The sequence below is a fragment of the Ranitomeya imitator genome, chromosome 1, assembly GCF_032444005.1.
Source record: "Ranitomeya imitator isolate aRanImi1 chromosome 1, aRanImi1.pri, whole genome shotgun sequence".
NCBI classification, from domain to species: Eukaryota; Metazoa; Chordata; class Amphibia; order Anura; family Dendrobatidae; genus Ranitomeya; species Ranitomeya imitator.
Window position 1 is genome coordinate 556,003,058 of NC_091282.1, and position 24,883 is coordinate 556,027,940.

General features: G+C 44.4%; 1 protein-coding gene across 4 annotated transcripts in view; it reads left to right on the forward strand.

The window, feature by feature from the left end:
- LOC138678876 (tetraspanin-33-like) overlaps positions 1–24,883 on the forward strand; it is a 162,349-nt gene that overhangs the window by 72,484 nt on the left and 64,982 nt on the right. For 3 of the 4 annotated variants that reach the window (XM_069767756.1, XM_069767759.1, XM_069767758.1), the window contains one exon: positions 9,875–10,003. The exons of the other annotated variant lie outside the window; for it this stretch is intronic. In XM_069767756.1, coding sequence (XP_069623857.1) covers positions 9,875–10,003 — 129 coding nt within the window. The remainder of the gene's footprint in view (positions 1–9,874; positions 10,004–24,883) is intronic. 4 annotated transcript variants of the gene reach the window in all.

Below are 24,883 nucleotides of genomic sequence, written 5' to 3' on the forward strand. Positions count from 1 at the left end.
GAGGAGGACAGAGTAGTGTCACTTGCTCTTGGCAGTTAATAGGTCATTGGTGACCTTAGTTAGGGCAGTTTCAGTGGAATGGTGTGACCGGAAGCCAGATTGTAAGCGGTCAAAGAGGGAGCAAGAAGAGAGATGGGAGGACAGTTCAAGGTAAATGTGTTGTTCCAGTAGTTTGGAGGCATAAGGGAGAAGTGATATTGGGCGATAGCTAGATACAGAGGATGGGTCAAGAGAGGGCTTTTTGAGGATAGGTATGATGGAGGCATGTTTAAAGCTTGAGGGGAAAACACCAGTTGTTAGTGATAGGTTGAAGAGATGGGTTAGGGTTGGGATGAAGACTGTGGTGAGGTTTGGGATGAGGTGGGATGGGAGCGGGTCAAGTGCACAGGTGGTGAGATGCGATCTTGAGAGTAGAGTAGAGTGGAGAGTTGATCTTCTGTAATGGTGGAGAAGTTGGTTTTGGAGGTGGAGGGCTGGGAATCGGGAGGAAGTGCTCTGGGGGTTGTTGACCAAAACTGTCTCTGATGCTATCAATCTTCTGCTTGAAAAATGAGGCAAAGTCTTCAGCGGAGATAAGTGGGGAGGGAGGAGGTGCTGGGGGACGGAGGAGAGAATTGAAGGTGATGAATAACTGTTTAGGGTTGTGAGACAGAGAGGATATGAGAGATGAGAAGTAGGTTTGTTTAGCTGTGGCGAGTGTGGTCTTGAAAGTAGTGAGGGACTGTTTGAATGCGATGAAGTGCTCATTGGAGTGGGATCTTTTCCATTTGCGCTCAGCAGCCCTGGAAGCTCGCCTCAGTTCTTTGGTCAGGCTGGTGTGCCAGGGCTGTCTGTTAATTTTGCGAGCTTTGGTATGTGTAAGTGGGGCAGCAGATTCCAAAGCTACAGCTATTATGGTGTTATATAGAGCGGCAGCGGCATCCTTATTGTGTAAGGAACAACCTCGGTCTTCTGGCCACCGGTTTGTTGTGCTTCAGCGTGGAGCTCCCCTCCAGCTCCAGCTCTTTACTTTCCTTTGCTCCTTCCTCCTTCACACTCTCTACAGACTATTCAGTTTCTCTCTCCCCTTTCCCAGGAGCTGCAGAACCATGGGTCTGCACGGTCCCATCTTTCCTCACAGGAGCTGCAGCACCTCACATCTCAATGGCTCTAGCTCTCTTCCTGACTCCTCTTAACTCCCCCTACAGCCAGAATATATAGGGAAGTTCCCCTGAATCTGGGACTAGAGCTCCCCCTTCTGGCCTGGAGTCAGAACAGTGTTGCATGTATGTGTTACCTGTTAAAGGAATCCTTCCTCGCTTCCAAGCATGGCATCACCCTCCCCGTGAGGTGTTACGCACATGTGAGCACCGTGTGTCCATTAGCAAAATAGGCTGACATGTTCATTTTTTAAAGGGACACTGTCACCTGAATTTGGAGGGAACAATCTTCAGCCATGGAGGCGGGGTTTTGGGGTTTTTGATTCACCCTTTCCTTACCCGCTAGCTGCATGCTGGCTGCAATATTGGATTGAAGTTCATTCACTGTCCTCCGTAGTACATGCCTGCACAAGGTAATATTGCCTTGCGCAGGCATGTACTATGGAGGACAGAGGATGACCTTCAATTCAATATTGCAGCCAGCATGCAGCCATCGGGTAAGGAAAGGGTGAATCAAAAACCCCAAAACCCCGCCTCCATGGCTGAAGTTTGTTCCCTCCAAATTCAGGTGACAGTGTCCCTTTAATGTCAGCATGGGCCACAAAATGTCCGGCACATGTGCGTACGCAGAACACACATGGATGTCATTCATGTGACATGCATCGGCACCGAGGAAGAACCGTTACAATAAGCGCTGTATGGTAAATAATTTATTTTATTAGAAATAGAACAAAACACAGTTTTACTTTTTAATTTAAAAATAACAAAAACAATTATACTCACCTAATGCCTATTCCACTGAAGTCCTCCTTCTCCTGTAATAAAGCAAAAATAAAAAAAACAATAATATACCATACCTGTCTGTTGTCCTGTCCCATGCCATCTTTAGGGGACGTTAGATCTTAGGCTGTGCCAGGGGGTCTAGGGAGCGTCAGGTACCCCCCACGGCTATTTTTAGTTGCGCTGCTAGGTTCAGGGTTTGCGGTCAGTACAGATACCACCTCCTTCAGAGCTTGTCTCATGTTGTTCCTAAACCACCAGATCATAACAGGTGACCAACTATTACCCCACTTGCCACCGCTACAGGGCAAGTGGGAAGAGCGAGGCTAAGTGCCAAAATTGGCACATCTTAGAGATGCACTTTTTCTGGGGCAGCTGAGAGCTGATGTTTTTAGCCTGGGGGGCAGTATCCATGGCCCCTTCTTAGGCTAGTAGTATCAGCCTGCAGCTGTCTGCATAGCCTTTGCTGCTTTTTAATTATAGAGGGACCCTACATCATTTTTTAGGGTCCCCCATTTTAATAACCAATAAAGGCTAATCATACAGCTGTGAGCTGATATTAATAGCCTAGGAAGCTCCATGGGTATTACCCCCTTCCCAGGCTAAAAACATCTTCCCTCAGCCATCTTTTAGTTATGAAAATTAAGTGGGAGTCCACAGCATTTTTTTCAGAAAAATAATATTTTGTGAATTAAATACATGTACAGTAAGCTGCACACACACTGTACTAATTGTATTTGTCACAGAAATCTGTATATCTACCTATTCTATTTGTATGTACTGTGTGTAATCCATCACTTCTATCCTGTCAGCTCCTGCTGTGATTTTACACTACCGCGGCTGCTGAATTACCTGCTTTTCTTCTATCTATCTAATATAAATACATAGTATATGGACAATGATGATTCCAGAATTCGCGGCAGACTGTGCCCGTTGCTGATTGGTCGAGGCAACCTTTATGACATCATCGTCGCCATGGCAACCAATCAGACGCGGGATTTCTACGTCCTTTATGGCATCATCGTCTACATTTCTACACCCCATCTGTCCCTGTTGTCCGCAATATGTTAGTAAATTAGAGTACTTGTGCTCCATAGTTGGAGCGTTCGCAATGCAATCTTCGGTCGCGCATGCGCAGTATTCTTTGCCCAACTGCGGACAAAGCCGAAAACCATTATTGCGCATGCGCCCGCGCACTATGTCCTGGAAGTATTTCTCTGTGTAGCGGGACATAGTGCATGGGCGGGGCGGCGCAATTGGGCAAAGATTGCATTGGGCACGCGCCAACTATGGAGCGCAAGTACTCTAATTCACTAACATATTGCAGACAACAGGGACGGACAGGGTGGAGAAAAGAAGATGAAACGTCGTCTGTGGAGAAAATCTAATCTACCCGAAGGTTTCATCCATTATAAGTTTATGCTTATAACATACAACTCTGCCCTTCACCTCTCCAAACAAACCTATTTTAACACCACCATCACCTCGCTGTGCAATAACCCTAAAATGTCTCTTTGACACTTTCTATTCCCTACTCAACCGAAGAGTGCAGGCCCCAACCACGGATCTCCGCGCTGACGATCTGGCCAATAACTTCAAAGAAAAAATTGACCACATTCAACAGAAAATTATCTCCCAATCCCTTCATACCATGCACTGTCCTCCCTCCCCCACTGCATCCAGTTCACTCTCTGACTTTGAACCAGTTACAGAAGAAGAAGTAATCAGGCTCCTTGCATCTTCTCGCCTGACTACTTGCACCAGTGACCCCATTCCGTCACATCTCCTCCAGTCACTTTCCCTGGCTGTCACCTCTCACCTAACAAAAATATTCAACCTCTCTTTCTCTTTTGGTATTTTTCCCTCATTTAAGCATGCCATCGTACACCCATTACTTAAAAAACCATCCCTCGCTAATTGTGCCGCTAATTATAGACCTGTCTCTAATCTTCCCTTCATCTCTAAACTCCTCGAACGCCTGGTCCACTCCCGTCTTATCTGCTATCTCTCAGATAACTCTCTTCTTGACCCTCTTCAATCTGGCTTCCTCTCTTTACACTCTACTAAAACTGCCCTCACTAAAGTCTCTAATGATCTACTAACAGCTAAATCTAATGGTCACTACTCCATGCAAATTCTCTTGGATCTCTCCGTAGCTTTCGATACTGTGGACCATCAGCTCCTCCTCACTATGCTCTGCTCCATCAGCCTCAAGGACAACGTTCTCTCCTGTTTTCCTCCTATCTGCCTGACCGCTCCTTCACTGTATCTTTGCTGGTTCCTCGTCCTCTCACCTTCCCCTTACTGTTGTGGTTCCTCAAGGATCAGTCCTAGGCCCCCTCCTCTTCTCTTTGTATACTGCCCCTATTGGACAAACAATCAGTAGATTTGGTTTCCAGTACCATCTCTATGCTGATGACACCCAATTATACACTTCTTCTCCTGATATCACGCCTGCCTTTTTAGAAAACACCAGTGATTGTCTTACTGCTGTCTCTAACATTATGTCCTTCCTCTATCTGAAACTGAACCTGTCAAAAACTGAACTCCTCGTGTTCTCTCCCTCTACTAACCTACCTTTGCCTGACTTTGCCATCTCCGTGTGTGGTTCCACCATTACTCTCAAGTGACATGCCCACGGCCTTGGGGTCATCCTTGATTCTGAGCTTTCCTTCACCCCCCACATTCGATCATTGGCTCGTTCTTCTTATCTGCATCTCAAAAACATTTCTAGAATTCACCCTTTTCTTACTTTTGACACTGCAAAAACTGTTACTGTTTCACTCATTCATTCTCGTCTGGACTATTGTAACTCTCTCTTAATTGGCCAGTTATGAATCCACCTAACCAACGCGTTATCAATCCCATACTTGGTTATTTTGTCATTAAGGATAGTATGAGATACTTTATCAAATGCTTTGTTGAAGTCAAGATATACTATATTTACCACATTTCCCTGATCCACCCAGTCAGTGATTCCATGATAGAAGGAAATTAGATTAGTCTGGCATGACTTGTTTGCTAAATACCGATGCTGGCTCTGGTTAATTACTGTTTTCTTATCCAAGTACTTACATACATGTTGTTTAATAATTTGTTCAAAGATATTTCTTGGTATAGAAGTAAGGCTTACTGGGTGGTAATTTCCAGGCTCCATCGGTTTTCCTTTTCTGAAGACAGGGACACATTTGCCTTTTTCCAATCTTTGGGGACTTCTGTTCTCCAGGAATTTTCAAAGATTCTGGTTAGTGGTTTGGAGATTTCTTCTGCTATCTCTTTCAGTACCCTAGGATGTAATTCATCTTGACCAGGAGATTTAAATTAGATTAAATTAGCTAAGTGTTCCCTCACCATCTTTCTGTTTATCATTAGTGTGGAGTCTTTTATTCCTTCAATACTACAGAGAAAATATACTGATGTTACATTTGTTTTCTTAGAAAACAGAGAAGCAAAATAGGTATTTAAAAGTTCAGCCTTCTCAACACCATTTTTGGGCCACTTCACCGTTTTCATCCTGTAAAAATCGTATAGCATCTTTGACTTTTCTTTTGCTTTTGACATACCCCCAAAATTCAAATTTATTGTTTTTGGTCTTCCTTGAAAGCCTCACTTTATTACTGGCTTTAGCTCTTCTAATACTTGCCCTGCATACATCATTATATTCTTCTTCTTTAGCTATGCTCCCCTCTTTTCATTTCATATACATTTTTTCCTTTTAAGCAAGTGTTTAAATTCTGTGCTCATCCATCCTAGTCTCTTTAAATGCTTCCAAACATTCCTTCTTTTCAGGATTGTTACTGATTGTGCACTGAGAATTTGATTTAGCAAAATCTCCCATCATACTTCGACATTTCAGTCCTTGAGAACATTCAGCCATTGGACCTTTCCTACCCTCTTTGTGAGGCCAATAAAATCAGCTTTTCTGAAGTTCAACCTTAAAGTCTGAGTCCTCGCAGTTCTTCTTCCTCTTGTAATCCAAAATCTGAGGATAGCATGATCGCTTCTTCCTAAATTCTCACCCACCTAAGGACCTATTACTTTTGACTGAGAGAGATTCCTAACAAATATCTTGATAAATTTCCCATGATCACTATGTCTTTCCAGGTGGCGTATTGTAAACACCTACAATAGTGCACTTTCTGTTCACTCTGTCATGATCCAGACCAGGTTTTGGGTCTTGTCTCTCAATTCCCAGTCTCGTCATGTCAGGTCTTAAATTCCTCTTCCTCGTTCTGGTGTTGGGTCTGCTATTTCTCCGCGCTGCATCCTGCAGGCAGTGCGAGTAATATTTCCTGCCTATGTCATGTGTAGCTGGTTCTGGTGAAACCCTGATTTGTCCTGCTGCGTTTAGCTGTCTTTGCCAGTGTCTGTTCATTCCTCTCTTCCCGCCCCGACTCTGTGGGTCACTGTGTGTTTGGATTCCCCAGTACTTGACTCTGCTTTGGCTCTTACCTGATTCTGCCTCTTTCTTCTGGTACTTCGGCTAGGAACCGGTAGTGACCTTTTGGCACTCCTCTGACTATGTGTTTGGGATTCCTCTTGGTACTACACTACTCTCTGGTGTCTGACTATTCTGCTGCAACCTGTTGGTAGCCTCGCAACAGTTCTGGTGGTCTGCTCTGAGCAGGATTTCAGCCCTCTCTCCACTCTTCTGCCATCTAATGGAGTTTGCATTTACCTGCAGTGCTGTAGCGTGACATTATTACTGGCCATAGATAGATTTATTTTTCCCTTGTCCCTCTCTTTATGGATCTGCTTCATACCCTGGTGGGTCACATGTCTAATTTGACTCAAATGATGCAAGAATTGTCTGTGGAACATAGAGCCCTGGCCACTTCCCATAATCAACTGCAGAGGGAACTTACTGAGATGATTAAGTCTTTTCAGGATTCTATGACACAATCAGCCTGTAAGCACTCGGACCCCATGGATGTCTTTTTATACTCTCCTGAACCTATGGTCAGGCTCCCAGATGCTTTCCCTGGAGAAAAGGAGAAGTTCCGTACATTCAGGGAGAGTTGTAAGCTGCTTTTCTCCCTTAGACCCCGATCCTCAGGTGATGAGAGTCAATGGGTGGGGATAATTATTTCTTTACTCCGGGAAGGTCCTCAAGCTTGGGCTTTTTATTTACCTGCTACGGCCCCTGAACATGTGTCTGTGGATAGGTTCTTTGAGGCTTTAGGACTGAGTTTTGATGAACCAGACCAGGTCAGGGTGGTAGAGGACACGATCATGGGTCTCTCCCAGGGTAAACACACTTCCAAATGGTATTGTTCAAAGTTTATACGGTGGTCCACCAAAGTGTCCTGGAACAACTCTAAACTAAGATGTCAGTTCAGGAGACTGAAGACTGTCGGAATATCTTAAGGACACTCTTGCTCTTCATCCACCACCCAGCTCCTTGGAGGAGGCCATTCGTATGGATCAGAGGTTGTAGTAGAGAGGTGTAATTCAGTGAGTGGTTCCTTTACATCTTGCTAATTCTGAAGTGATGTCATATGTGGAACCTATGGAGGTTGGGGCCACTAACCTCAAGAAGAAGGAGAAGAAGCGACGACGTTAAGGGAGATTATGTTTTTATTGTGGAAGTTCTGGCCATTGGAAAAAGGACTGCCTCTCTTGCCCATCGACTATCAAGTTAACGGAAATGCCTAAGTCTGGGTGATTGCCGAAGAGGTCACCCAGATTCTCAGGTACCTTTTACCTCATTTCAAAAGATTTTGTTGGAGGTGGAACTTTGTTGTGGGGATGGTTTCACACCCACTCCAGCTTTTGTGGACTGTGGGTCGTCCATGAACTTCACTGATTCAAGCTTGGTGTCCACGAGTAAAATAAGGAGGGACAGTTAGGCTTGAAACCCCAATCCATATCATTGCCATTGACAAGACACCGCTAGTTAAGAATATTTATATTTCAACAACGTCCAAAATGTATTTCTTTTAGGCACTTCAACATTACGTTTCACATTTCGATCCAAATAATGCTGACTATGTGTTTGGGATTCCTCTTGGTACTACACTACTCTCTGGTATTGACCCGGCTTGTCTGACTATTCTGCTGCCACCTGTTGGTAGCCTCGCTACAGTTCTGGTGGTCTGCTCTGAGCAGGATTTCATCCCTCTCTCCACTCTGCTGCCATCTAGTGGAGTTTGCATTTACCTGCAGTGCTGCAGCCTGACACTCTCTTTGTATTTTTACCCATACAGTTTCTACAGAGCTACCTTTCCCTGAAGCTTGGATTCAAAAATTAAATTCAGAAAATCACATTGTATAGATTATATAAATTTATTTGCATTTTGCAGTGAGAAATAAGTATTTGATCCTCTACCAACCATTAAGAGTTCTGGCTCCTACAGACCGGTTAGACGCTTCTAATCAACTCATTATCTGCATTAAAGACAGCTGTCTTACATAGTCACCTTTATAAAAAGACTCCTGTCCATAGACTCAATTAATCAGGCAGACTCTAACCTCTGCAACATGGGCAAGACCAAAAAGATTTATAAGGATGTCATGAACAAGATCATAGACCTGCACAAAGCTGGAATGGGCTACAAAACTATAAGTAAGATGGTGGGTGAGAAGGAGACACCTGTTGGTGCAATAGTAAGAAAATGAAAGAAATAGAAAATGACTGTCAATCGACATCGATCTGGGCCACCATGCAAAATCTCACCTCATGGGGTATCCTTGATCATGAGGAAAGTGAGATATCAGCCTAAAACTACACGGGGGAAACTCGTTAATGATCTCAAGGCAGCTGGGACTACAGTCACGAAAAAAACCATTGGTAACACATTACGCCATAAAGGTTTAATATTCTGCAGTGCCCACAAGGTCCCCCTACTCAAGAAGGCACATGTGTGAAATGGAAACATTATGTTTTAGGGGTGTTTTTCTGCTAAAGGCAAAGGACTACTTTACCGCATCAATGGGAAAATGGATGGAGCGATGTAAAATCCTGAGTGACAACCTCCTTCCATCCGTCAGGATATTAAAAATATGTCATGGCTGGGTCTTCCAGCAAGACAATGACCCAAAACATACAGCCAAGGCAACAAAGGAGTGGCTCAAAAAGACGCACATTAAGGTCATGGAGTGGTCTGGCCGGTCTCTGGATCTTAATCCCATAGAAAACTTATGGAGGGAGCCGAAGCTCTGAGTTGCCAAGCGACAGGCTCAAAATCGTAATGATTTACAGATGATCTGCAAAGATGAGTGGACCAAAATTCCTCCTGACATGTGCGCAAACCTCATCGTCAACTACAAAACACATCTGACTGATGTGCTTGCTAACAAGGGTTTGTCCACCAAGTATTAAGTCTTGCTTGCCAGAGGGATCAGATTCTTATTTCTCACTGCAAAATGAAAATAAATTTATATAATTTATACAATGTGAATTTCTGGATTTTATTTTTGACATTCTATCTCTCAATGTTAAAATTAACCTACCCTTAAAATTATAGACTGTTCATGTCTTTGTCAGTGGGCAAACTTACAAAAGAAGCAAGGGATCAAATACTTATTTCCCCCACTGTAAAATAACTTGTACTCACTTGGTAGAGCCCACCTTTCCAGCATTACCTCCTGCCCCACATTTACTTTCCTGTAGCGATCTAATGATTGCAGCAGCCAATCACTGTTTTCTGAGATCTAGTTCTATACACCTTATCTTCACTGCTGAAGCCCTTGATTGGCTACTGCAGTCACGTAGGTGAGCATGTAATTGATGCGGTAAAAAATATCATGCATTTTTTATTTTTGTTTTTGCCATCTTGGATGAGTTTGTTAATAAATATGGCAGATTTACTGCAGTAAAATATTCCTGCCTGTAATATTTGTCTTCTATAGGGGATGGGGTGGGCACATGTAATATTGTTATTTACTTTTTTACATTTGTTTGTATGTCTGACTGATCTTTATGTTCTTTTTGCTTTTTGGCTAATTTACCCAAGTTTGAATGCTGTGGAGTTAATAGCTACAAAGACTGGTCTACAAACATTTACTTTTACTGCAGAGATGCTAATCCAAGTTTGGAGAGATGTGGTGTGCCATATTCCTGCTGCATCAAGGAAAAGGACCAGGTAATTTCTGAAGGAGATATGTTGTCACGACTCTGTTGTTGGGTGCCCCGGGACCAGGGGCTCCTTCCTTGTCCCTAATGCTATGGGCGCCCTAGCTCACCCTGTTCATCGGATTACTTCTGATGGTGAAGATCCCGGGGCCATATGCCTTGCCTTACCTCCTGAATCCGCCCTCAGTCTTCACCCTCCCCCACCCAGGAAAGAGGGGAGTAGTAGTGTACAGTAATACACCAACCAGACTAACAAGGTAATACGAAAAAGGTTAATGAAAAATACCAAACATACAAATATACCTGTACACACACATATAACAGAGGGCTGCGTCAGGGGAGTGGAGGATGGGGTTAAACCAAAGTTGGAGAAGAAAGGAAATTATTACACACTCAAAACCTAGCAACAATAACAACCTCAAACTATGCAGCAAAAGCTCTCTGACAATGAATGCTGGGCAGGACCCAGTTTATATAGAAGATGAGAGTGGCTAACAGTGCACAGCTGAGAGCCTTAGCTCCAGGAGCTCTCAACAGAGCAGATTAACCCCTGCATTGCCCAAAGAAGCAGGAGAAATCAGATGCTGCGGTCTTCTGGCTCATCTCTGTTGCGGTATACTCATGACACATGTGTTTAATAATTGGGGATAGATAAGAGAAATTCAAAAAAAGAAAGAAAAAAATGTAAAATGCATTCTTTTTAGGGTTGTTACACACTAATTTTCTTTTTAGTGAAATAGCAGTTTTTTGGGTGTTTTTCAGGTTTATTTTTTTTCTAAAGAATAGGATTAACTCCTTAATGACCGCCGATACGCCTTTTAACGGCGGCAGTTAAGGGGTCTTATTCCTCAGCGCGGCATTTTATCGTAGCTGAGAAATAAGCGTATAGCGCTCCCCAGCATTGGAAAATCTATGTGGTCTCAGCTAATAGGGGAATCTGAGACCTCGGAGAACATAATTCTGGTCGGTTTTTACTGTCCCCGGTCTTGTGATTGCCGTTATTCACCGAATAACAGCGATCGCAAAAAAAAAATGAAAAACTCAGATTTTCAATTCATTTCTCTCTCCTGATATGATCTACCACATCAGAGGAGAGAGAAATGGGGTCCCCAGAGCCACCTCCACCATCCCCGGACCCTCCTGCTATGTCCCCTGGTCCTCCTTGTCATCTTCCTGGAAGAAAATGGTGTGCGCATGTGCAGTGCGCCCGCTGAGATCTGCCGGCCGTTACCCGGCAACAATAGATTTTTCCTATTGGTTCATTTTGATCACTGTGATCGACTCAATCACAGCGATCAAAATTAAAAAAGAAAATCAAACCTCCCTTTGTCACCTCCTTAGTTAGGTAAAAATAATCAAATACAATTTTTTTATTTTTTTTCCATTCTTTGCTTTTAGGGTTAGGGTTGGGGCTAGAGTTATGTTGGGGTTAGTGTTGTGTTACGGTTGTTTTTGACTTACGGTTGTGGGGTTGGGGATAGGGTGATGTTGAGGTTGTGGTTAGGGTTGTGTTGGGGTTATGGTTGTGGTTAGGCTTGGGAGTAGGAATTGGGGGGTTTGAACTTTTTAAGCACATAAATGGTTTTGTCCTAACGTCCTAACAAAATATTAATGTTTCCAAAATTGTGTTAATGTAAAGTAGACATGTGAGAAATGTTATTTATTAACTATTTTGCATGACATCACTCTGTGATTGAAGAGCACAAAAATTAAAAGTTTGAAAATTGCAAAATTTTCAAAGTTTTTGCCAAATTTCCTTTATTTTTATAAATAAATGCATGTCATATCGAATAAGTTTTACCACGAATATGAAGTACAATATGTCCCAAAAAAACTTTCTCAGAATCAGTGGAATCCATTGAAGCGTTCCAGAGCTATAACTTCATAAAATGACAGTGGTCACAATTGTAAAATTTGGCTTGGTCATTAACCCCTTTACCCCCAAGGGTGGTTTGCACGTCAATGACCAGGCCAATTTTTACAATTCTGACCACTGTCCCTTTATGAGGTTATAACTCTGGAACGCTTCAACGGATCCTGGTGATTCTGACATTGTTTTCTCGTGACATATTGTACTTCATGATAATGGTAAAATTTCTTTGATAGTACCTGCGTTTAGTTGTGAAAAAAACGGAAATTTGGCGAAAATTTTGAAAATTTCGCAATTTTCAAACTTTGAATTTTTATGCAATTAAATCACAGAGATATGTCACACAAAATACTTAATAAGTAACATTTCCCACATGTCTCCTTTACATCAGCATAATTTTGGAACCAAATTTTTTTTTTTGTTAGGGAGTTATAAGGGTTAAAAGTTGACCAGCAATTTCTCATTTTTACAACACCATTTTTTTTTAGGGACCACATCTCATTTGAAGTCATTTTGAGGGGTCTATATGATAGAAAATACCCAAGTGTGACACCATTCTAAAAACTGCACCCCACAAGGTGCTCAAAACCACATTCAAGAAGTTTATTAACCCTTCAGGTGTTTAATAGGAATTTTTGGAATGTTTAAATAAAAATGAACATTTAACTTTTTTACACAAAAAATTTACTTCAGCTCCAATTTGTTTTATTTTACCAAGGGTAACAGGAGAAAATGGACCCCAAATGTTGTTGTCCAATTTGTCCTGAGTACACTGATACCCCATATGTGGCAATAAACCACTGTTTGGGCGCATGGGAGAGCTCGGAAGGGATGGAGCGCCGTTTGACTTTTCAATGCAAAATTGACAGGAATTGACATGGGACGCCATGTTGCGTTTGGAGAGCCACTGATGTGCCTAAACATTGAAACCCCCCACAAGTGACACCATTTTGGAAAGTAGACCCCCTAAGCAACTTATCTAGAGGTGTGGTGAGCACTTTGACCCACCAAGTGCTTCACAGAAGTTTATAATGCAGAACCGTAAAAATAAAAAATCATATTTTTTCACAGAAATTATATTTTTGCCCCCAATTTTTTATTTTTCCAAGGGTAAGAGAAGAAATTGGACCTCAAAAGTTGTTGTACAATTTGTCCTGAGTACGCTGATACCCCATTTGTGGGGGTAAACCACTGTTTGGGCACATGGGAGAGCTCGGAAGGGAAGGAGCGCCATTTGACTTTTCAATGCAAAATTGACAGGAATTGAGATGGGACGCCATGTTGCGTTTGGAGAGCCACTGATGTGCCTAAACATTGAAACCCCCCACAATTGACACCATTTTGGAAAGTAGACCCCCTAAGGAACTTATCTGGATGTGTGTTGAGCACTTTGACCCACCAAGGGCTTCACAGAAGTTTATAATGCAGAGCCATAAAAATAAAACAAATTTTTTTTCCCACAAAAATTATTTTTTAGCCCCCAGTTTTGTATTTTCCCTAGGGTAACAGGAGAAATTGGACCCCAAAAGTTGTTGTCCAATTTGTCCTGAGTACGCTGATACCCCATATGTGGGGGTGGAACCACAGTTTGGGCGCATGGGAGGGCTCGGAAGGGAAGGAGCGCCATTTGGAATGCAGACTTAGATGGAATGGTCTGCAGGCGTCACATTGCGTTTGCAGAGCCCCTAATGTACCTAAACAGCAGAAATCCCCCACAAGTGACACCATTTTGGAAAGTAGACCCCCTAAGGAACTCATCTTGATGTGTTGTGAGAGCTTTGAACCCCCAAGTATTTCACTACAGTTTATAACGCAGAGCCGTGCAAATAAAAAAATATTTTTTTTTCCACAAAAATTATATTTTAGCCCCCAGTTTTGTATTTTTCCAAGGTTAGCAGGAGAAATTGGACCCTAAATGTTGTTGTCCAATTTGTCCTGAGTACGCTGATACCCGATATGTGGGGGGGAACCACCGTTTGGGCGCATGGGAGGGCTCGGAAGGGAAGGAGCGCCATTTGGAATGCAGACTTAGATGGATTGGTCTGCAGGCGTCACATTGCGTTTGCAGAGCCCCTAATGTACCTAAACAGTAGAAACCCCCCACAAGTGACACCATTTTGGAAAGTAGACCCCCTAAGGAACTCATCTTGATGTGTTGTGAGAGCTTTGAACCCCCAAGTATTTCACTACAGTTTATAACGCAGAGCCGTGCAAATAAAAAATATTTTTTTTTCCACAAAAATTATATTTTAGCCCCCAGTTTTGTATTTTTCCAAGGTTAGCAGGAGAAATTGGACCCTAAATGTTGTTGTCCAATTTGTCCTGAGTACGCTGATACCCGATATGTGGGGGGGAACCACCGTTTGGGCGCATGGGAGGGCTCGGAAGGGAAGGAGCATCATTTGGAATGCAGACTTAGATGGATTGGTCTGCAGGCGTCACATTGCGTTTGCAGAGCCCCTAATGTACCTAAACAGTAGAAACCCCCCACAAGTGACCCCATATTGGAAACTAGACCCCTCAATGAACTTATCTAGATGTGTTGTGAGAACTTTGAACCCCCAAGTGTTTCACTACAGTTTATAATGCAGAGCCGTGAAAATAAAAAATCTTTTTGTTTTCCCACAAAAATTATTTTTTAGCCCCCAGTTTTGTATTTTCCCAAGGGTAACAGGAGAAATTGGACCACAAAAGTTGTTGTCCTATTTGTCCTGAGTACGCTGATACCACATATGTGAGGGTAAACCCCTGTTTGGGCACACGGGAGAGCTCAGAAGGGAAGGAGCACTGTTTTACTTTTTCAACGCAGAATTGGCTGGAATTGAGATCGGACGCCATGTCGTGTTTGGAGAGCCCCTGATGAGCCAAAACAGTGGAAACCCCCCAATTATAACTGAAACCCTAATCTAAACACACCCCTAACCCTAATTCCAACGGTAACCCTAACCACACCTCTAACCCTGACACACCCCTAAGACTAATCCCAACCCTATTCCCAACTGTAAATGTAATCTAAACCCTAACCCTAACTTTAGCCCCAACCCTAACTGTAGCCCCAACCCTATTCCTAGCCCTAACCCTAGCCCTAACCCTAGCCCTAACCCTAGCCCTAACCCTAACCCTAGCCCTAACCCTAACCCTAGCCCTAACCCTAGCCCTAATCCTAGCCCTAACCCTAGCCCTAACCCTAACCCTAGCCCTAACCCTAGCCCTAACCCTAGCCCTAACCCTAGCCTGCATCGCTTTATTCTCAGGACTATAACTTTTTTATTTTTTTGCTGATGTTGCTGTATGGCGGCTCGTTTTTTGCGGGACAAGATGACGTTTTCAGCGGTACCATGGTTATTTATATCTGTCCTTTTGATCGCGTGTTATTCCACTTTTTGTTCGGCGATATAATAAAGCGTTGTTTTTTGCCTCGTTTTTTTTTTTTGTCTTACGGTGTTTGCTGAAGGGGTTAACTAGTGGGCCAGTTTTATAGGTCGGGCCGTTACGGACGCGGCGATACTAAATATGTGCACTTTTATTGGGGTTTTTTTATTATTTAGATGAAGAAATGTATTTATGGGAATAATATTTTTTTTTTTTTCATTATTTTGGAATATTTTTTTTTACACATTTTGAAAAATTTTTTTTTACTTTTTTACTTTGTCCCAGGGGGGGACATCACAGATCAGTGATCTGACAGTTTGCACAGCACTCTGTCAGATCACTGATCTGACTAGCAGCGCTGCAGCCTTCACAGTGCCTGCTCTGAGCAGGCTCTGTGAAGCCACCTCCCTCCCTGCAGGACCCGGATCCGCGGCCATCTTGGATCCGGGCCTGGAGCAGGGAGGGAGGGAGTTAAGACCCTCGCAGCAACGCGATCACATCGCGTTGCTGCGGGGGGCTCAGGGAAGCCCGCAGGGAGCCCCCTCCCTGCGCGGTGCTTCCCTGCACCGCCGTCACATTGCGATCATCTTTGATCGCGGTGTGCCAGGGGTTAATGTGCCGGGGGCGGTCCGTGACCGCTCCTGGCACATAGTGCCGGATGTCAGCTGCGATAAGCAGCTGACACCCGGCCGCGATCGGCGGCGCTCCCCCCGTGAGCGCTGCCGATCGCTATGACGTACTATCCCATCCAGGGTCAGATAAGCCCAGGGCACCTCGACGGGATAGTACGTCTAAGGTCACAGAGGGGTTAATGTCAAAATTGGCTTGGCCACTAAGAGGTTAAAAAGAAATGAGATATAAAAAGGAAAGTCTTAGGGTATGTTCACACAGGGCATTTTTGCTGCTTTTTTTCTCTGCAGCAAAGCCTGGTTTCTTGGCAGGAAAGAAGCTGCGGCAAAAATGCATGTTTTGTTGCGGTTTTGTTGCGGTTTTCAGCGTATTTTTCATGCATTTTGGGGGCTAGCTTATGTTTCTTTGTGCATGCTAATAAAGTTGAGTGCCCCCAGAGGAAAAAAACCATACCTCTAGATCCTTTGAAAAGCTGGCAATTCATGTGCTGCGTACAGTAAAATTACAGCCTGGCAGGTTAGAATAGAATAGATAGAATATATACACATAGAATACATAAATATATACACTGTGTGCAGAATTATTAGGCAAGTTGTATTTTGATCACATGATACTTTTTATACAAGTTGTCCTACTCCAAGCTGTTCAGGCTTGAGAGCCAACTACCAATTAAGTAAATCAGGTGATTTGCATCTCTGTAATGAGGAGGGGTGTTGTCTAATAACATCAAAACCCTATATAAGGTGTGCTTAATTATTAGGCAACTTCCTTTCCTTTGGCAAAATGGGTCAGAAGAGAGATTTGACGGGCTCTGAAAAGTCTAGAATTGTGAGAAGTCTTGCAGAGGGATGCAGTAGTCTTGAAAATTTTGAAGCGTGATGACCGAACAATCAAGCATTGCTGTTGTGAATTCTGTTGTCGAACTCCCTCCTGTGGTCGTGAATGGTACTTCGGCGAGTTCTGTCTATGGGCTCCCTCTGGTGGATATGAGTGAAGCTGCTGCTTCTGAGGTTCCTTACACAGGTGACGTGGTTTATCCTATGGTTGGATTCTCTATTTAACTCCTCTCAGATCGTTACTCCATGCCAGCTGTCAATGTTTTTGCATTCGTTCAGTTCGCTCCTGGATCTCTCTGGTGACCTGCCTTCTCCTGCAGAAGCTAAGTTCCTTATAGTCTTATTTTGTTCTCTGTTTTCTTGTCCAGCTGGTTTTCATGATTTTGTCTTGCTAGCTGGAAGCTCTGGGATGCAGAGTGGCCCCTCCGCACCGTGAGTCGGTGCGGAGGTCTTTTTTGCACACTCTGCATGGTCTTTTGTAGGTTTTTGTGCTGAATGCAAAGTTACCTTTCCTATCCTCTGTCTATTTAGTAAGTCTGGCCTGTTGTGAATTCTGTGGCTGAATTCACTCCTGTGGTCACAAGTGGTACTGCAGCTTCTGAGCTTCCTCCCTCAGGTGTTCTGGTGAGCTCGTTGGCTGCTTTGTTATTTAACTCCACCTGATTCTGTCTTCCTTGCTCCTTGTCAATGTTCCAGTGTTGGACCTGAGCTTCTGGATCTTTCCTGTGGCCTGCTGCTCTGCTTAGATAAGTGCTTCTTTGCTTTTGTTGCTACTTTTTCTGTCCTGCTTGTCTATTCGTTTTTGCTGGAAGCTCTGAGACGCAAAGGGTGCACCGCCATGCCGTTAGTTCGGCACGGTGGGTCTTTTTGCTCCCTTTGCGTGGTTTTTTGCCTTAGGGTTTTTTGTAGACTGCAAAGTTCTCTTTGCTATCCTCGCTCTATCTAGAATATCGGGCCTCACTTTGCTGAATCTATTTCATCCCTGCGTTTGTCTTTTCATCTTGCTAACAGTCATTATATGTGGGGGGCTGCCTTGTCCTTTGGGATATTTCTCTGAGGCAAGTCAGGCTTGTTTTTCTATCTTCAGGCTAGTCAGCTCCTCAGGCTGTGCCGAGTTGCATAGGTAGTGACAGGCGCAATCCACAGCTGCCTTTAGTTGTGTTAGGATAGGTTCAGGTATTGCGGTCTACAGAGATTCCACGTCTCAGAGCTCGTTCTATTGTTTTTGGGTTATTGTCAGATCACTGGATGTGCTCTGATTGCTGGCACACTGTGTCACTGGATTGCCGACATAACACTAGCCTCCCTTTGCTGAAACCTGTTTCATTTCTGCGTTTGTGACTTTCATCTTTACTCACAGTCAATATATGTGGGGGGCTTCTTTTACCTTTGGGGAATTTCTCTGAGGCAAGGTAGGCTTTATATTCTATCTCTAGGGCTAGATAGTTCTTAGGCTGTGACGAGGCGCCTAGGTCTGGTCAGGAGCGCTCCACGGCTATTTCTAGTGTGTGTGATAGGATTAGGGCTTGCGGTCAGCAGAGCTCCCACATCCCAGAGCTCGTCCTGTATGAGGTTTAACTATCAGGTCATTCCGGGTGCTCCTAACCACCAGGTCATAACAGTACAGCTGGCCCAAAGTATTAATGCACCTCAATAGAGGGATACGAGAACTTCTGAGACCATTTTTTTTCTTTGCACTGTGTTTTGTCTTTCTTTTCCCCTAGACCCTTGGGTGGTTCAGGACACAGGTGTAGGTATGGACATTCAAGGTCTGTCCTCTTGTGTGAATCATCTCACTGCAAGGGTACAAAACATTCAAGATTTTGTGGTTCAGAATCCTATGTTAGAGCCTACAATTCCTATTCCTGACTTATTTTCTGGGGATAGATCTAGGTTCTTGAATTTCAAAAATAATTGTAAACTGTTTCTAGCTTTGAAACCCCGCTCCTCTGGTGACCCCGTTCAACAGGTAAAAATCATTATTTCTTTGTTACGTGGTGACCCTCAAGACTGAGCATTTTCCCTTGCGCCAGGAGATCCTGCATTGCGTGATGTTGATGCGTTTTTTCTGGCGCTTGGATTGCTTTATGATGAACCAAATTCAGTGGATCAGGCAGAGAAAATCTTGCTGGCTTTGTGTCAGGGTCAGGATGAAGCGGAGGTGTACTGTCAGAAGTTTAGAAAGAGGTCTGTGTTTACTCAGTGGAATGAATGTGCCCTGGCGGCAATTTTCAGAAAGGGTCTTTCTGAAGCCCTTAAGGATGTCATGGTGGGATTTCCCACACCTGCTGGTCTGAATGAGTCTATGTCTTTGGCCATTCAGATCGATCGGCGCATGCGTGAGCGCAAAGCTGTGCACCATATGGCGGTATTCTCTGAGCATAGGCCTGAGCCTATGCAGTGTGATAGGACTTTGACCAGAGCTGAACGGTAAGAACACAGACATCGGAATGGGCTGTGTTTTTACTGTGATGAATCCACTCATGCTATCTCCGATTGTCCTAAGCGCACTAAGCGGTTCGCTAGGTCTGCCACCATTGGTACGGTACAGTCTAAATTTCTTTTTTCCGTTACTCTGATTTGCTCTCTGTCGTCCTATTCTGTAATGGCATTTGTGGATTCAGGCGCTGCCCTGAATTTGATGGACTTGGAGTTTACCAGGCGCTGTGGTTTTTTCTTGGAGCCCTTGCAGTGTCCTATTCCATTAAAGGAATTGATGCTACGCCTTTGGCCAAGAATAAGCCTCAGTACTGGACTCAATTGACCATGTGCATGGCTCCTGCACATCAGGAGGATATTCGCTTTTTGGTGTTGCATAATCTGCATGATGTGGTCATTTTGGGGTTGCCATGGCTACAGGTCCATAATCCAGTGTTGGATTGGAAATCTATGTCTGTGTCCAGCTGGGGTTGTCAGGGGGTACATGGTGATGTTCCATTGCTGTCAATTTCGCCATCCACTCCTTCTGAAGTCCCTGAGTTTTTATCAGATTACCGGGATGTATTTGAAGAACCCAAATCTGGTGCCCTACCTCCTCATAGGGATTGCGACTGTGCTATTAATTTGATTCCTGGTAGTAAGTTTCCTAAAGGCCGTCTGTTTAATTTATCTGTGCCAGAGCACGCCGCTATGCGGAGTTATATAAAGGAATCCTTGGAGAAGGGTCATATTCGTCCGTCGTCGTCACCATTGGGAGCAGGGTTCTTTTTTGTGGCCAAGAAGGATGGTTCTTTGAGACCTTGTATTGATTACCGCCTTCTTAATAAGATCACAGTCAAATTTCAGTATCCTTTGCCGCTACTGTCTGATTTATTTGCTCGGATTAAGGGGGCTAGTTGGTTCACCAAGATAGATCTTCGTGGTGCGTATAATCTTGTGCGAATTAAACAGGATGATGAATGGAAAACGGCATTTAATACGCCCGAGGGCCATTTTGAGTACCTGGTTATGCCATTCGGGCTTTCTAATGCTCCATCTGTGTTTCAGTCCTTTATGCATGACATCTTCCGAGAGTACCTGGATAGATTCATGATTGTATATTTGAATGACATTTTTGTCTTTTTGGATGATTGGGAGTCTCATGTGAAGCAGGTCAGAATGTGTTCCAGGTCCTTCGTGCGAATTCCTTGTTTGTGAAGGGGTCAAAGTGTCTCTTTGGAGTTCAGAAGGTTTCATTTTTGGGTTTCATTTTTTCCCCTTCTACTATCGAGATGGACCCTGTTAAAGTTCAGGCCATTTACGATTGGACTCAGCCGACATCTGTGAAGAGCTTACAGAAGTTCCTGGGCTTTGCTAATTTTTATCGTCGCTTCATTGCTACTTTTTCCAGTATTGCTAAACCGTTGACTGATTTGACCAAGAAAGGTGCTGATGTGGTCAATTGGTCCTCTGCGGCTGTAGAGGCTTTTCAGGAGTTGAAGCGTCGTTTTGCTTCTGCCCCTGTGTTGTGCCAGCCAGATGTTTTGCTCCCTTTTCAGGTTGAGGTTGATGCTTCTGAAATTGGAGCAGGGGCTGTTTTGTCGCAAAGAAGTTCTGATGGCTCGGTGATGAAACCCTGTGCCTTCTTTTCTAGAAAATTCTCGCCTGCTGAGCGCAATTATGATGTGGGCAATCGGGAGTTGTTGGCCATGAAGTGGGCATTCGAGGAGTGGCGACATTGGCTTGAAGGAGCTAAACATCGTATGGTGGTCTTGACGGATCACAAGAATTTGACTTATCTCGAGTCTGCCAAACGGTTGAATCCTAGACAGGCTCGATGGTCGCTCTTTTTCTCCCGTTTTGATTTTGTGGTTTCATACCTTCCGGGATCTAAGAATGTGAAGGCTGACGCCCTGTCAAGGAGTTTTGTGCCTGACTCTCCGGGTGTTCCGGAGCCGGCGGGTATTCTTAAAGAAGGGGTAATTTTGTCTGCCATTTCCCCTGATTTGCAGCGTGTGCTGCAAAAGTTTCAGGCTGATAGACCTGACCGTTGTCCTACGGAGAAACTGTTTGTCCCTGATAGATGGACTAGTAGAGTTATCTCTGAGATTCATTGTTCAGTGTTGGCTGGTCATCCTGGAATCTTTGGTACCAGAGATTTGGTGGCTAGATCCTTTTGGTGGCCTTCTTTGTCACGGGATGTGCGTTCTTTTGTGCAGTCCTGTGGGACTTGTGCTCAGGCTAAGCCCTGCTGTTCTCGTGCCAGTGGGTTGCTTTTGCCCTTGCCGATCCCGAAGAGGCCCTGGACGCATATTTCCATGGATTTTATTTCTGATCTCCCTGTTTCTCAAAAGATGTCGGTCGTTTGGGTGGTTTGTGATCGCTTCTCTAAGATGGTCCATTTGGTACCCTTGTCTAAATTGCCTTCCTCCTCTGATTTGGTGCCATTGTTTTTCCAGCATGTGGTTCGTTTGCATGGCATTCCAGAGAACATTGTCTCGGACAGAGGTTCCCAGTTTGTTTCGAGGTTTTGGCGGTCCTTTTGCGCTAAGATGGGCATTGATTTGTCTTTTTCTTCGGCTTTCCATCCTCAGACTAATGGCCAAACCGAACGAACTAATCAGACTTTGGAGACATATCTGAGATGATTTGTTACTGCTGATCAGGATGATTGGGTGTCCTTCTTGCCTTTGGCTGAGTTCGCCCTTAATAATCGGGCCAGCTTGGCTACTTTAGTTTCTCCTTTTTTCTGTAATTCTGGTTTCCATCCTCATTTCTCTTCAGGGCAGGTTGAACCTTCGGACTGTCCTGGTGTGGATGCGGTGGTCGACAGGTTGCAGCAGATTTGGACTCATGTGGTGGACAATTTGACATTGTCCCAGGAGAAGGCTCAACGCTTCGCTATCCGCCGACGTTGTGTTGGTCCACGACTTCGTGTTGGGGATTTGGTTTGGTTGTCATCTCGTCACGTTTCTATGAAGGTTTCCTCTCCTAAGTTTAAGCCTCGTTTCATTGGGCTAAACAAGATTTCTGAAGTTCTTAATCCTGTGTCATTTCGTTTGGACCTTCCAGCTTCTTTTGCCATCCATAATGTGTTCCATAGGTCGCTGTTGCGGAGATACGTGGCGCCTATGGTTCCCTCCGTTGATCCTCCTGCCCCGGTGTTGGTCGAGGGGGAGTTGGAGTATATGGTGGAGAAGATTTTGGATTCTCGTGTTTCGAGACGGAAACTCCAGTACCTGGTCAAGTGGAAGGGTTATGGTCAGGAAGATAATTCCTGGGTTTTTGCCTCTGATGTTCATGCTGCCGATCTGGTTCGTGCCTTTCATTTGGCTCATCCTGATCGGCCTGGGGGCTCTGGTGAGGGTTCGGTGACCCCTCCTCAAGGGGGGGGTACTGTTGTGAATTCTGTTGTCGAACTCCCTCCTGTGGTCGTGAATGGTACTTCGGCGAGTTCTGTCTATGGGCTCCCTCTGGTGGCTATGAGTGAAGCTGCTGCTTCTGAGGTTCCTTACACAGGTGACGTAGTTTATCCTTTGGTTGGATTCTCTATTTAACTCCTCTCAGATCGTTACTCCATGCCAGCTGTCAATGTTTTTGCATTCGTTCAGTTCGCTCCTGGATCTCTCTGGTGACCTGCCTTCTCCTGCAGAAGCTAAGTTCCTTATAGTCTTATTTTGTTCTCTGTTTTCTTGTCCAGCTGGTTTTCATGATTTTGTCTTGCTAGCTGGAAGCTCTGGGATGCAGAGTGGCCCCTCCGCACCGTGAGTCGGTGCGGAGGTCTTTTTTGCACACTCTGCGTGGTCTTTTGTAGGTTTTTGTGCTGATCGCAAAGTTACCTTTCCTATCCTCTGTCTATTTAGTAAGTCTGGCCTCCCTTTGCTGAAACCTGTTTCATTTCTGCGTTTGTGACTTTCATCTTTACTCACAGTCAATATATGTGGGGGGCTTCCTTTACCTTTGGGGAATTTCTCTGAGGCAAGGTAGGCTTTATTTTCTATCTCTAGGGCTAGATAGTTCTTAGGCTGTGACGAAGCGCCTAGGTCTGGTCAGGAGCGCTCCACGGCTATTTCTAGTGTGTGTGATAGGATTAGGGCTTGCGGTCAGCAGAGCTCCCACATCCCAGAGCTCGTCCTGTATGAGGTTTAATTATCAGGTCATTCTGGGTGCTCCTAACCACCAGGTCATAACACATTGCATGGCAAATAGACAACAGGGTCGCAAGAGGCGTGGTGGGCAAAAAAGGCGCAAAATAACTGCCCATGAATTGAGGAAAATCAAGCGTGAAGCTGCCAAGATGCCATTTGCCACCAGTTTTGCCATATTACAGAGCTGCAATGTTACTAGAGTAACGAAAAGCACAAGGTGTGCGATACTCAGGGACATGGCCAAGGTAAGGAAGGCTGAAAAACGACCACCCTTGAACAAGAAACATAAGATAAAAGTCAAGATTGGGCCAAGAAATATCTTAAGACTAACTTTTCAAAGGTTTTATGGACTGATGAAATGAGAGTGACTTGATGGGCCAGAGGCTGGATCAGTAAAGGGTAGAGAGCTCCACTCCAACTCAGATGCCAGCAAGGTGGAGGTGGGGTACTGATATGGGCTGGTATCATCAAAGATGAACTTGTGGGAGCTTTTCGGTTTGAGGATGGAGTGAAGCTCAACTCCCAGACCTACTGCCAGTTTCTTCAAGTAGTGGTACAGGAAGAAGTCGGTATCGTTCAAGAAAAACATGATTTTCATGCAGGACAATGCTCCATCACATGCCTCCAACTACTCCACAGTGTGGCTGGCCAGTAAAGGTCTCAAAGAAGAAAAAATAATGACATGGCCCCCTTGTTCACCTGATCTGAACCCCATAGATAACCTGTGGTCCCTCATAAAATGTGAGATCTACAGGGGCGGAAAACAGTCCACCTCTCGCAACAGTGTCTGGGAGGCTGTGGTGGCTGCTGCACGCAATGTTGATCATAAAGAGATCAAGCAACTGACAGAATCTATGGATGGAAGGCTGTTGAGTGTCATCATAAAGAAAGGTGGCTATACTGGTCACTAATTTTAGGTGGGTTTGTTTTTGCATGTCAGAAATGTTTATTTCTAAATTTTGTGCAGTTATATTGGTTTACCTGGTGAAAATAAATACCGTATATACTCGAATATAAGCCGACCCGAGTATAAGCCGACCCCCCTAATTTTGCCACAAAAAACTGGGAAAACTTATTGACTCGAGTATAAGCCTAGGGTGGAAAATGCAGCAGCTACCGGTGAATTTCAAAAATAAATATAGATGCTCCATACTGTTCATTATGGCCCCATAGCTGTGCCATATAGTGCTCTGCACCGTTCATTATTTCCCCATAGATGTACCATAGAAAGCTGTGCCATATAGTGCTCTGCACCGTTCATTATTGCCTCATAGCTGTGCCATATAGTGCTCTGCGCCGTTCATTATTGCCCCATAGATGTGCCATATAGTGCTCTGCGACGTTCATTATTGCCCCATAGCTCTGCCATATAGTGCTCTGCGCCATTCATTATTGCCCCATAGCTGTGCCATATAGTGCTCTGCACCGTTCATTATTGCCCCATAGCTGTGCCATATAGTGCTCTGCACCGTTCATTATTGCCCCATAGCTGTGCCATATAGTGCTCTGCACCGTTCATTATTGCCCCATAGCTGCCATATAGTGCTCTGCGCTGTTCATTATTGCCCCATAGCTGTGCCATATAGTGCTCTGCACCGTTCATTATTGCCCCATAG